The sequence below is a fragment of the Leptidea sinapis genome, chromosome 38 (assembly GCF_905404315.1).
Source record: "Leptidea sinapis chromosome 38, ilLepSina1.1, whole genome shotgun sequence".
Lineage (NCBI taxonomy): Eukaryota > Metazoa > Arthropoda > Insecta > Lepidoptera > Pieridae > Leptidea > Leptidea sinapis.
The window spans coordinates 1,248,596-1,261,536 of NC_066302.1; the positions used below are offsets into that span (position 1 = coordinate 1,248,596).

The 12,941-nt window shown below is 33.9% G+C and overlaps 2 protein-coding genes across 7 annotated transcripts in view; one reads left to right on the plus strand and one right to left on the minus strand.

The window, feature by feature from the left end:
* Window positions 1-989: 989 nt before the first annotated feature.
* LOC126975895 (uncharacterized) lies at window positions 990-8,606 on the minus strand. Of its 6 annotated transcripts, XM_050824005.1 has the most exons (4): window positions 8,353-8,606; window positions 6,578-7,398; window positions 6,376-6,492; window positions 990-3,502 (listed from the first exon to the last, which is right to left on the minus strand). In XM_050824005.1, the coding sequence occupies exon 4, from the start codon at window positions 3,493-3,495 to the stop codon at window positions 1,918-1,920; it is 1,578 nt and encodes a 525-aa protein (XP_050679962.1). In that variant the 5' UTR covers window positions 3,496-3,502; window positions 6,376-6,492; window positions 6,578-7,398; window positions 8,353-8,606; the 3' UTR covers window positions 990-1,917. The 6 variants fall into 6 exon arrangements, with proteins under 6 accessions (XP_050679962.1, XP_050679964.1, XP_050679960.1 ...); XM_050824007.1 differs by lacking the exon at window positions 6,578-7,398; XM_050824003.1 differs by lacking the exons at window positions 6,376-6,492; window positions 6,578-7,398 and adding an exon at window positions 4,751-4,869 and having other exon boundaries at window positions 8,378-8,605.
* A 639-nt stretch (window positions 8,607-9,245) lies between these two features.
* The window catches only part of LOC126975884 (phospholipid-transporting ATPase VD), a 95,732-nt gene continuing 92,036 nt past the window's right edge, over window positions 9,246-12,941 (plus strand). Inside the window, exon 1 of the mRNA XM_050823977.1 lies at window positions 9,246-10,397. Within this exon, the coding sequence (XP_050679934.1) occupies window positions 9,580-10,397 (818 nt within the window). The 5' untranslated portion in view covers window positions 9,246-9,579. The remainder of the gene's footprint in view (window positions 10,398-12,941) is intronic.

Here is a 12,941-nt window from a genome sequence, read left to right on the forward strand (position 1 = left end):
AATAATATAATAGAATGTTCTATTTCTATCTAAAACTAATGCTATCGCAGTAAGCAGGCCGGCAAGCGCTTGTGTAAGCTCGCGTCGTTGCTCGATCAGCGGATGTGAATGAGCATTGAGCACTCACTCCTGTTGCTCATTGCTTAAAATTTAATGAAAGGTAATCAACGCGCTTTAGTAGAGTACACTCGGCCTTGCTGTGAGGTTGTGATACCAAAGAGTATAATATGATATTACAAGTCCGATACTAAAACCACCTTTGTGCTGGAGAAGAGGGCTATTCGCACTATTTATTACATTATATTAAAAATTTTAACTGTTGCCTTTCAATATATTCTTGATAACATAAGAAAAATCATTCTTGCTGTTATCACACAATGTATTCTGAAATTTTACGTGATTGCTGTAAAAAAGCGTATATTATTCCTTTATCCATATTGCCATTCTTGATAATGCTATGTACATAGATATAGGCATACGAGCAAAATTTCCAGAAACTGCTATAATAATAATGTAAAACCAGGAACAGCATAAGCTTGTTATGCCTGCTACTCTGTTAATATCTTTATTTATAATTATTTTTATTTTAACGGAAAAACTCGAAGTGCCGAAAATTAGGCTTCATAAAATAAGTAATTCTGATTCATTTGTAGGTATACGTTTTACAATACCTACTCTACCATTATTTGGCTTTGAAATATATTGCTCCAAATCAATTATTTATATTGATTCGTATCATATCGAGTCTCCCAGTTATTATATTATGTACCTATTCAAAAAAAAATGCTAAATGAGTTGCGTGTGTTCTCTTCTCAGCTGAGTCGCGATAGTAAAGCCATAATAAATTAAGCATGCCTAAAGATTTAAAGTAACATACATTGATAATTGATATATATAGAAATTACTTAAATACTATAATATGTAACTAGTACCTACTAATTTTTGTTCATACCTAACGTAGCCTAGGTCACCAAATAAAAAAATTAAAGTATGATAATACATATTTATTTTTAAATAACATTTGATCACATATCTGTGGTTTATAAATATTTACCAATCTCACTAAAGAAAATTTAAATAAATTAGATAACATTTTAATTTTTACCTACCAAAATAAAGTAGGTTACCAGCTATATTCATAAAGTAGAAAAACCTTAACAAATACTTAACAGCTATTTCGTAAAATCACAATTTAACTACAAAGACCAGGAAGAACCCAAGAAAGTACTAAAATCAAGATTAATAAACATCAGTGTCTACCCCTCCGGGATAACTACAGGGGCCTTATCATTACTTATATCATAATATCTGGAACGGAATTGTTTGAAAGGAAATAGTGCGTAATAATGATAACAATTTTTGATGTAGGTTTAATAAGTTCTTTAGTTTTATGTCATATTCCGTACGTAGAGCGTTGGTTGGGCCACTGTACATGTCAATTTGTCTTCTCACAAAAAACAGTACCTAGCTGTAAGCTTCCGGAAGCAATGCCGATGAATCTGTGCTTACCTATTATTCCGCCATGCTCATGCACACTGGCGGGTAAGCCACAAAAGCATGACCTATTTATTTGGCTTCCTTCCTTTACCCTTTTTCGATTTTGTGGGTGATTTTCATCTTTAATTTGGGCCTTAGGTATGGGTACTATTCGGTTGATGGGGGTATTTATTAACTTTCTAAGATGTTGCAATTAACAGATTGATTTTATAAAAAATTCCAAATTCGTAAATAAGCGTAAATATATAGGTAATATAGTATATTATGTACTATGTACGTGTTGAGATGCTACTGGGTGAAAACTCACCCATCTATCAATAGCAGATTCATGTTTGTACTAATAAAATGCAAATAAATTGGTTAATAGGGTATATCCTACTGTTTGCCTATACCAACTTATACCTAGCTACTATAAAAACATCACAATTCATAATCATATCGTCTTATTGGTGAAGTGTCAATATTAAAGTTATTTATTTTGATATAATTCCTTATGTATTCTCTATCAGTTTCAGATATGGAAGACCAGCTCTCTAGCTCAACTAGAATCTCTAGACTTATGCAACTTTGGATAATTTTCTCTATCGCAGCTATAGTTAAGAAGTCGGATTGCATTATGCGCAATTCTTTAAGATATATAAGCGGATTGATATCCAAAAGTTTTTCTATGAACTGATCAGTGAATTGAATAGCAGTCCCGGTCTGAATGAAAGTTACATTTACACAATTCGTTAGTAAAAATAGCAATTGTTCGTCAGTGAATGCAGAAACGCATGTTAATTTCTTAAGATTTCTAAATGGTAATATCTCCAACTTTTTCGTGTAAAGCGATGTATGTTGAATGAGGGAACAATTGTAAAATGTTAGGGTTTCTAGTAGAGGACACATTTGACTGATATACATTAATGCATTCAAGTCTAACTGGTCGACATGCTCCAGGTGTAAATACGATAGATTGCATCCCTTTACTTCCAAGACTTGTTTCACTTGGTCTGCGTAGAAATCACATGACAAAAGTTTCAATTCACATAAATCCTTTAAGCCTATGAGAACCATTAGATCACTCTGTAATGTATTATGGAAAACTGTCATATTACGAATATAAGGACATAACTCTATAGCAAGTTTAAGATGCTTATATTTTGCATACCGGCTAACGAAAACCCTAAGTTTTAAAGGTATATCCTCGGGACAGTTGAAGCTGATAAATTCTAAAACTGTTCCGATCTCATCACACCTGCCAATATCTTCCAAGTTTTTACTATTAACAAGTAAATTGACAAAGCCTTCCCACGTAACAAAGGTATGGTATAACTGGATGCTCCTTAGACTTCTTAATTTGCAAATAATAACGATGCTCTCATTGGTTACACATTTGGAACACGAAACATCTAGTTTCATTATTAGTTTGCAATTATCTACTATACATTTAAGAATGTTATCAGTGCAATCGTAGTTTATGAATAGATATTTTAAGAGATGTAATTCCTTAAGGCATTGTATTATAGACGTTTCCATATCTGCGGTCTTCCATCCACCAGATAATGAACCTAAATTTAAATAAACAAGGCCTGTCAGCATGTGCATTTTTGAGTAAAACACTGAACGCATCATCTTGGGGATCGCATCAATAGACACGTAGGTGAAATTCTTTGTGAATAGAGCTTCCGTCATTTTAACAACCACGTTCATTTGACTTACGAATGTGCTCATCGAACCTCTAAAGCCCATTGACTTTTTAGTCTTCTCTAATAGTTCCGATAGTGACTTCAGAGCTCTATCAACAAATTTGTCTTGAAGCGTCCAAGGTACATGAAAGTCTAAATATATTCGGATGCTTTCAACTTTGTGAGACAAAACTTTTTGGGCTTCACTTGGACTGTGCTGCGTGAGTAGAGTAGTTGGCGCCATTAGGTTTTCAGCTTGTAGCGCCAGCCAGTGTCCCAACTCACTCAAGGCTAGGGACTCCAGAGATTCTGGTTGCTTATACCTCGACATTGCAAAGCTGAAACCATGAAAATAATATTTTACTTGTTTGCATGTCGCTTAGCGGAGTAATATTTATTGTGTAAGTACCTATATCTAAACTAATAATATTATAAAGAGGAAACATTTTTGTATGTATGTTTGTAGGTAATGTTTTCACGCAAAAACTAATGTACCAATTTCAAAAATTCTTTCACCATTCATGAAAAAGCTAAATCTTCACAGGTGGAGTGACATGAAAACAAAATAGGGATCCGTAATAAAAATGCATTGATATAACCCGAGGTGTGAAAAAAATTGTCATAAAAATATGTCATCGCGTGCGCTGCGGAAACTATTGATGATAGAACAAAAAAATCTTCTATAGTATTGTAGAACGTATCAAATTCTACAAAAAAGTCTACGATAACATATGTCCAACTAATGTAGATATGCCACTATAAGTATCTACTTTTGTACATTTTAAAAGTTCATAAAAGTGACGACAATAATCAAACAATATTATTCATACCTCTGTATTAATACTTATCCCATTAAATGCCGGCTTAAATTAGCGAATATTTTATTAAATACCGACTTAAATTACCGAATATTCTATTAAATACCGTTTCAATACCTGTTTAAATTATTAAAATTAAAATGAATTAAAAATTGTCAATCTAAAGAAAATTATAACTAAGTGAATTTTATGTAAACAAAAATAAATCTTTATTACTAATTAGTAGATTTTCCAATACCACGAGATCGGTATCTACGCGAGTGAAACCGCGGGGCATTGTTGGTTTTATAATTAATATACTTCTACAATATTACAGACACCTTGACGTAAAGAAAAATAAATCCTAGCATGACACAATAGCAACTCAACCATGCCAAGGGCTCAAGAAAATATAGCATTTATAAAGTAAAAATAAATGTAAAATAATTAATAAAGTAAAAATCTAGCTTTAAGCCAGCATTATCTAGCATAAAGACCAGTAGTCATGAACCACTTCTAGCATTTAACCGTGACCGGTGACAACTGTATAGACTGTAGACATCATATTAAAATGGGTAATATCCTACTTCATAAGAGCTATACTTCGAAAGTGGCATTAGAATTCGAACAACCTTTTTTGCGTATAACGTGTTTTCGATGCATCGTGTAAGTTGTAGCTAAATATTGTTATATAATATATCCACAGAATAAAGTTCTTAATGCATAATATCGATCGACATACTTTATTATAACTCAAAATTATCATTATATTTAACAGTATTTACGTACCTATGAATAGATGTAGATTTTTGTTTAGGAACTATACAGTGGACGTTTGGAGTAACTTGTATACTGTATAATAAGATGTTCATAACAATATAATTATGTTCTTATCACCACATTAGTTTCTTTAAAACATAAAAAAACAAACAAAATGTTAAATGAATAAAGTAAAAGCTGATTCGAACACAACGCGGACTTCAGAGCAATACGCAAGCTATTTTTAACAAGGCCAAATATAAACTTCAGCTGCGTAATAGATCTGTATAATATTTTGTCTTCTTCTGTCTCCTGCGTAAATCAAAACAATTGTTCCATCCATAAATTTTATAACTTATAATAATAATATAGCCTTTAATCAGATCTTAACTAACATAGATAACTAACAATACTCTAAAACAAACGTAAAACATTAAAAACTTTATAATAAAGTATTTGTAATTAATGTATTTGTAAAAATTTTAAGTAAAGTATTTATACAATAAAGTATTTGTATTTTTTGTGGATCTGGTTGCCAATCGGCAAAGGCCTCCTCCAACCGCTTCCATTTGCGTCTTTCTTCAGCCACTCTATTCCACGTTACTCCTGCCACTTCCCTGATATCGTCATCCCATCTTTTCTAGGGTCTACCTCTTTTCCTTTTCCCTTCCCTGGGATACCAACTTGTCATTTTCTTACTCCATTTGTCATGTCTTTTACCATGTGCCCGGCCCATCTCCATTTGAGTCTTCTAATTTTGGATTTGACATCTATGACTTTCGTTTTACTTCTGATGACGCGGGTTTTTAGTCTGTCTGATCTTTTCACGTTCAAAATACTTCTCTCCATAGCATATTGACAAGTTGCGAGTTTGGTAATCATTTCATGAGTTAAAGTCCATGATTGACAGCCATACATAAGAATAGGTAAAATGCAGGTGTTAAACAATTTTCAATTGATATTAATATAAGTTTTTCGTCTTTCATAACCTCTCTCAAACTACAATATCTTCTCCAGTTGTACGTAATTCTTCTCGTTGCTTCCTTGCGCATAGGTTCTTTTTGAGTTATGAGCTGTCCCAGATATATGAATTCATCAGTATAGTTGGTTTCAGTTTATCCTAATTGTATCATGTCTTTTTTTCCATTTGTCATCACTCTAATTTTATCTGGATTGGGTTTTAACAGACTTCAAATAAAAAAAAATCAACAAAAAAAAACCAACTTTATAAAGACTATTCGGAAACAACAGATACAATATGCACTAAAAAGTATATAAATTATTGTGTATTTTTATACAATCTAATTCTATCCGCGACCCGATCTCACCTCCTCATGACTCAAGCATATCTCACCAATAACTATGTATGTAGTTACAAACCTATCTTGAACTTCGGTTCAGAAAAGGCCTTAGATAGTCCAAGTATCCTTACCACTGACATAAAAATTGCACTCCATAAGAAAGAACACCTTTTGGGAGTTTTCTTAGATATTGGAGCTGCATATGACAAAAACCTGTGCTCAGGAGTAAACTCAACCAGCTAGCGATCCCAGAGAAGCTATCCCATTTCATATGCAACATGCTTATGGAGAGAACCATCACCATTAAAGGCCCATCCTCTTTTCTCCCTCCTAAGTCAGTGTGGAAAGGTTTACCTGAAGGTTCAGTTCTTAGACCTCTTCTATACAACTTATATTCTCATGACCTTTATAGAACAGTGTGCTCCTTCTGTCAAATATTGCAGTATGCACACGAAATTGTTTTGTACAGCTCTGAAAAGTCAATAGAAGAATCAATAAATCGCCTAAACTATGCTCTTGAGTATCTCTCACAATATCATCTGCAACATGGACTTACACTATCTGTTTCCAAAAGTAGAGTTGATCTTTTCTCTAACAAAAGACTCAGGCCTTCCATAAGCATCAAAATATACAATGAGGTTATACCAGTGGAGTACTAAAGTCAAGGTTTTGGGTGTCTGGTTGGACAACAAATTAACAGGCATTAACTACACAGAATATGACCCCAAAAGTGTGAGAAGAACATTAACATCCTTCGTTCTCTATCTGGTGTATCCTATCACCCAAAAACTTTTCTACAATGCTATCATAAGGAGCCATATTGATTATGGATCCTTCCTCTTGGTCCCGGGTAACAAATCAGGTCTACGGAAATTAGATAAGATTCAGTCAAAATGTTTACGCATAATCTTAGGTGCAATGAAGTCCAGTCCTATCAATGCCATGCAAGTTGAGTGTGTGGAACCACCTCTATCACACCGTCATCAGTTCCTTGCTAATAAATTACTTTTTAAAATATCTGAATTTCGAGAACATCTCTTGCTTCAAAAACCGTAGCTACTTGCCACTCTACATAGTACCAATGTATCTAATGAGAACAGTCCTACTTTACTTTATAGTTACCTACTACTGTCTTACCTACATCCAACCTAATAGTCTCTTTCAAACTTTCAAATTACCTTTATTTTCAATGCCCTTTGATGCACTAACCTTTCAGCCCTCCATAATTTTAGATTTGGATATTGATAAGAACACAATAGAAGCAAATAAATCCTTGTCCAACATTATGCACTCAAATTTCCACAATTGGCATTTGATTTTTACTGATGCATCTAAAGTCCCCAAGTCCTGTTGGAGTAGCAGTGTGGATTCCCTCTACTAGAATTATATTAAATTATAGTTGCCCATCTGTCACATCTATATTTACAGGAGAATCAATTGCTATATTAGAGGCCATTGAAGCCATTAAGTCCCACAGTTTGAACAACTCCATTATTCTTTCAGATTCTTAAAGTTGCCTCCAAGCAATCCTCTCAAACCCAATCCATTCAAAAACTAGGTTCCCAATTATATTTAAAATAAGAGTGTTATTACATGAGTGCCATAAAGTCAACATTAACATCATTTTAGCATGGATACCAGGTCATTCGGGTATCCTTGGTAATGAAAGTGCAGATGCATGTGCTAAGTCAGCCTCACAAATAGGATCCCTCCAACACTACCAAATTTTCTCTCATGACCTAAGCACTACATTGAAATCAATGATGTATGATAGTTGGTCCAAAATGTGGAAAACATCCAAAACATTGAAAGGAAAATTCTATGGAGATATTCAACCTGACATCCCACCAAAACCATGGTTCTCTAAATTCAAGAGCTCTCATAAACCCTTAATTTCAACTATTTGCCAACAACAACCATGCCTGCACTCTCAGTATTTCTGGCAAAACTTAGGATTAGGGATCACTCTGTGTGATTGTGGCCTAGATGCGGGAAATGTGGACCATATATTCTTTGGTTGTCCTTAAATGCATTGTTCCCTATACAATGTTATACCTCCTGAAATTCCTTGTCCTACTTCCTTTAAGTATCTCCTTTCCCTGGTGTACTCCATTTGTAAATATATTAGGAAAAATAAGATTTAGTTTTAAGTAACATTCATAATACATAAGTATTTATATATTGTAATATGTCTGTGTGTTTTTTTAAGTCATTTTCAAATTGTACTAACAACTGGTGTATTTGTTTCAGATTTAACATAAAATAATAAAACACTAATCATTACCATTAAAACTACAATGCTATTCAACAGTTCAGTACTCAACACCATACCTTTAGTCATTACTTGGTAGCCTACCTCAACCTGACATTGGCTCAGTTGTGGTGACCTTTCCACAAAAGCCACTATATAAAGAATAGAGTCATTCAACTAGTAGTTCACAAACAATTTGCAAGTTTTATAATTTTGTATTTTGAAAACATTGCACAATACTTGTATTTGAAATAACGAAGAAGCTTTATTATAATTACACATTACAGATGTCTACTGTGACATTACTATTAAAATTAGATTTTAGCAGTCCCGCCTTGCATTTTATTACGTAATATTTACAATTTACATCCTCCTTGGTATCAAACTTGAAACTTCCTATATTATTATACTCTTTGCTTGAAACTATCAACTACTATCAACATCTTTTAATTGCTTTTTTTAAATTTATTTAGTGGCACGGCTACGAGAATCAAGTCAATAGGCAACTTATTACTAAGATAACAAAGTCAAATTTTTCCTATACCATTTACAATGAATTATAACGATGAATTACACAAAATGTCTTGCAAAGTGAAAGGTGTCGTTTCTTTTAATCATTGTACAGCCAGTATTACCAGCGGAAGATTTTTCAAATTGCCGCCGGCCGCTTCAGAGTTCAGAGGGATAGCTTTCATTGGCCAGACTGTACTTGTTACGAGAGCATTAAAGTAAATTTTTTCCCTAATTTTATCAAAGATTAAGTAATTGATATTATATACAAGGATGTCAATTATATTTTCAATGTTATATTAAATCAATTCAATTTTTGTGGTCAAATATCATCATAGATCAGATAAAAATCAGATACCTATCACTTGAGTCTTGACATTGACAGTTACCAGTCTATGGTTAACTAGGTATGCACTTCGGAATTCGGATAGACGTTCACGTCAGACAGCCAGTCGAAATTTGGAAGTTGTTGCTGTTTGCTTGTTTTGAGTTGTCGTTCGTGTGCTTTTTCCATCAAAAGAATATTTTTGTAATATTGTGATTGAATATTCATCTACTTAAATTCAAAATTGCTTATATAAGCCAAGTGTATTTTATTAGTGTGAAAATTAGTTGCTCCAATTTGTTATTGCAAAAAATAATAAACAGTAATGTCTACAACAGTGAACAGGTGATTTCAATCCATATGTTGCAACTTTTACGATACATTTTTAAAAATTATGAAGTGAAACGCTCCTCAAAACGGACGAGTTAAATGAAAGGCATCAACGAATCGTCCGATTTGCAAATGAGTAAAAATGGCAACAGAAGGAAGTGGAGAGACACCTTCGACGGTACCAAGTTTGCCGGGGGTACCAGAGCAGACTTATCTGTTTCCAAAGGTCTCAAAGGGGCATTCAAGATCTGTAAGTCATGGGGGCACGCCTATGTTGGCCGGGAACCCAGCAGTTGCGAGGCCACCTCTCAAGTCGGCTATGCGGGGTCATCAACGTGCTCTATCGCATGGTCAGATCGAAGAGGGACAGCGGCCATCTTCAGGGCCTGGACACAGTCGCACCGGTAGTAGGACGGACTTCATTCTGCCGCCAGGTCATCGGGAGCCGGTGCCTGCCAGTGCTCAACCCCGCCTGGCTTCTGTGCGTGGTCACCACTCCCGGCAGGCTTCACGGTCGGACTCCATATACACATTGCGCCGTGCTTCAGTCGTAGCCCCATGGCGTCGGGCAGTGTTCTGGTTGATGCGACGGCAACAGCCAGCAATTGACAATAGACACTTGGTTGTGATACCAAATCATCTTGTGCCAGACAAAACACCCCCAAAAGACCACCCAAATGGACAGAGATGTAATAATGTAATCAGGACTACTAAGTACACATTACTGTCATTCTTACCAAAAAACTTATTTGAACAGTTCCATAGGATTGCCAATGTTTATTTTATATTCATAGTGTTACTAAATTGGGTGCCGGCTATAAATGCATTTGGGAAGGAGATAGCTATGCTACCAGTGTTGTTTGTGTTGACTGTGACTGCCATAAAGGATCTGTTTGAGGATCGCAGGAGACACACATCTGACAAGAGGATAAACAACTCATTCTGTCGAGTCTACAAAAAGTAAGTAGTAGCTATATTATATTTTATAAATATTATATCAAATCAGTAATTTTTATTTCATAGGTTATTTCCATTACACTTGAAAAATGTCATTTTTTCATACAGCTCATTCGGAAGGCAGATTTTCTTAGGGAAGAACGAGCAAGAAACAAATAGTAAATACTGATATTATTTAACTTAATAAAACGATGATGTAGTGATCGAAAAAACGATTCAAATTACTACTTGTAATAAAATTTGGGTTTTGAATTAACTAGGCATGTTTATAATATTAGAAAAAGAAAAAAAAATTAACAAAATTTTATGATGTTCTTGTTAGTAAAAAGAACTAAAAATTTCAAAAAATGTTACGGTGCATGGGTGTTCATTGGTTTTTAACACTAGTGCCATAATTATTTAGGTTCATAACGGGGTAAGTACTGCCTAATGGCCTATATGATATGCACACCCCTGCTATGGTGCAACCTTTAACGATAATTAAACATATTTGTCTACATCACAATAATCCCATATTGTAAATTGTACAACACCTATTAGATCCTTATAAATAAATAAAAGCATGTATCATTGTAATTGCAATTATAATATATGCATGCATAGTTAATGAATTGTTGCATAATATTGTAAGATAGACTTATAAGAATTTTTAATTGAATGAAACAAAAAACCTTGACAACTAAACTAAGCTTGTGATAAATAATTGTGGGATTTTTATTTTGTTTGTAATTTTGAAACAAACTTATTTTTTCCTTATCCTTCGAAACTCCTTTGAATATTTTTAAAATGTATTTTTACATACATAGTTATAAAGGTATGTCTTCAAGTAATAAGTGGATAGTAAATTAATAGATGTTATTAATAGAGAATTATTTACAATTTTAACTTGTTGTTAATTTAAAATTTTATAAATGACAATAGTTTGTAGAAGCAATTAGATGAAATAATTCTATAATTAACATATTATTGTTAAGTATATATATAATATCTACAGTTATTTTTCAACAATTAACAAAGTTTTGTGTGACCATGTTATTTTTATTTATTTATTATATACAGACACTTTATCACATAATATTACATTATATTTGGTCCCTACACTAGGCGTAGCCTGTCCTGTAGGCAACCAATTTACATCCTAAGGTTAACAATATGAACCGAAAGGTCAAAAAGTGCACTCTGTATATGTGTGTGTGTAGATGTGTGTGTCTCTGGGTGTGTGTGTATGTGTGTGTGTGTGAGGGTGGGTGTGAGTGAGTGTGAGTATCTGATTAATCATGTTACAAAGTATTAACATTATATGAATGCTAAGCTATCACTTTAAGAATAGCTTCCATGTCTGCATAAGTGAGTGTGTGTAACCATCTCTGTATTTTATATTTGTCCTGATGGACCGAGCAATTTTTAATAGAACATTTTAAATTTACCTTGTTGTATATATATGTATGTAAGAATGGGCTAAATCTACTTGCAAATGTTGTATTTATTATTGGTGTTGGAATCTTGTACGAACGGCTATCTAGTAGGTTTTTATAATTAGGCAAATTCAAGACCTCCTTATGCATGCTTGTCATAACACGCAAGATAAATATACCTCGGACGGAAAGAAGTTCTAAGTCTTTATATAGTTTATGTGTTGGGTATCTAATAGGTTTTTTAAAAATCACTTTAAGGACAGCTCTCTGTGCTCTTTCTAAGAGTATCATGTGTGAAGTAGCCGCCCATATCCCCATACGGTGATACAATAAGATAATACAGATTGACCCATTGCAAAATAAATGGTTTTTAGCAGATTTAAAGATGCCGAAGCGCGTAAGTTCTTAAAAATATAGATCAGCTTGCGGACTCTTTTCGCTGTTGTATTAAGATGTTGCTTAAAGTTTAAGTTTTCGTCCATGAAGACTCCTAAGTATTTTATATGAGTAGTTCTACTTATACTATTGCAAGAGCAAGGGCCAGATAGAGCAACAGGACATGTGTGGACTTTAATATCAAAAATGTGGGAAGGGGATGAAGTTTTCTTTTTATGGAAACAGATGTACTGTGTTTTGTGAGATTTAAGGTGAGAAGATTATTTTGTAGCCAAGTTGCAATATTCCTCATTCCTTGTTCCGCTGTGTGTAGTGCAGTATCCCAGTTTTTCCCGTAAAATAAAAGAGCTGTATCATCGGCATAACAGATGACGTCAGAGCTGGATACTTTAGTTTTGATGTCATTTATATACAAAAGGAATAACGTGGGGCCTAATATACTTCCTTGGGGGACGCCAAAATCTATTGTACTTGGATTGCTTTTCTTATGATCCACTATAACACACTGAGTTCGGCACATTAAATAGCTTTTGAACCAGTTCAGGCAATTACCTCGAATACCTAAGGAGCTCAAGTTTTCATAAAAGTATAGGAATACAGACTGTATCAAAAGCCTTCGCGAGGTCTAAAAATACACCCATACATGCTTGCTGCTTATCTAGTTTGGAAGAAATAATTTTTGTTACTAAGTCTACAGCGTTTTCCGTTGATTTTTTAGTGCGAAACCCGAATTGTC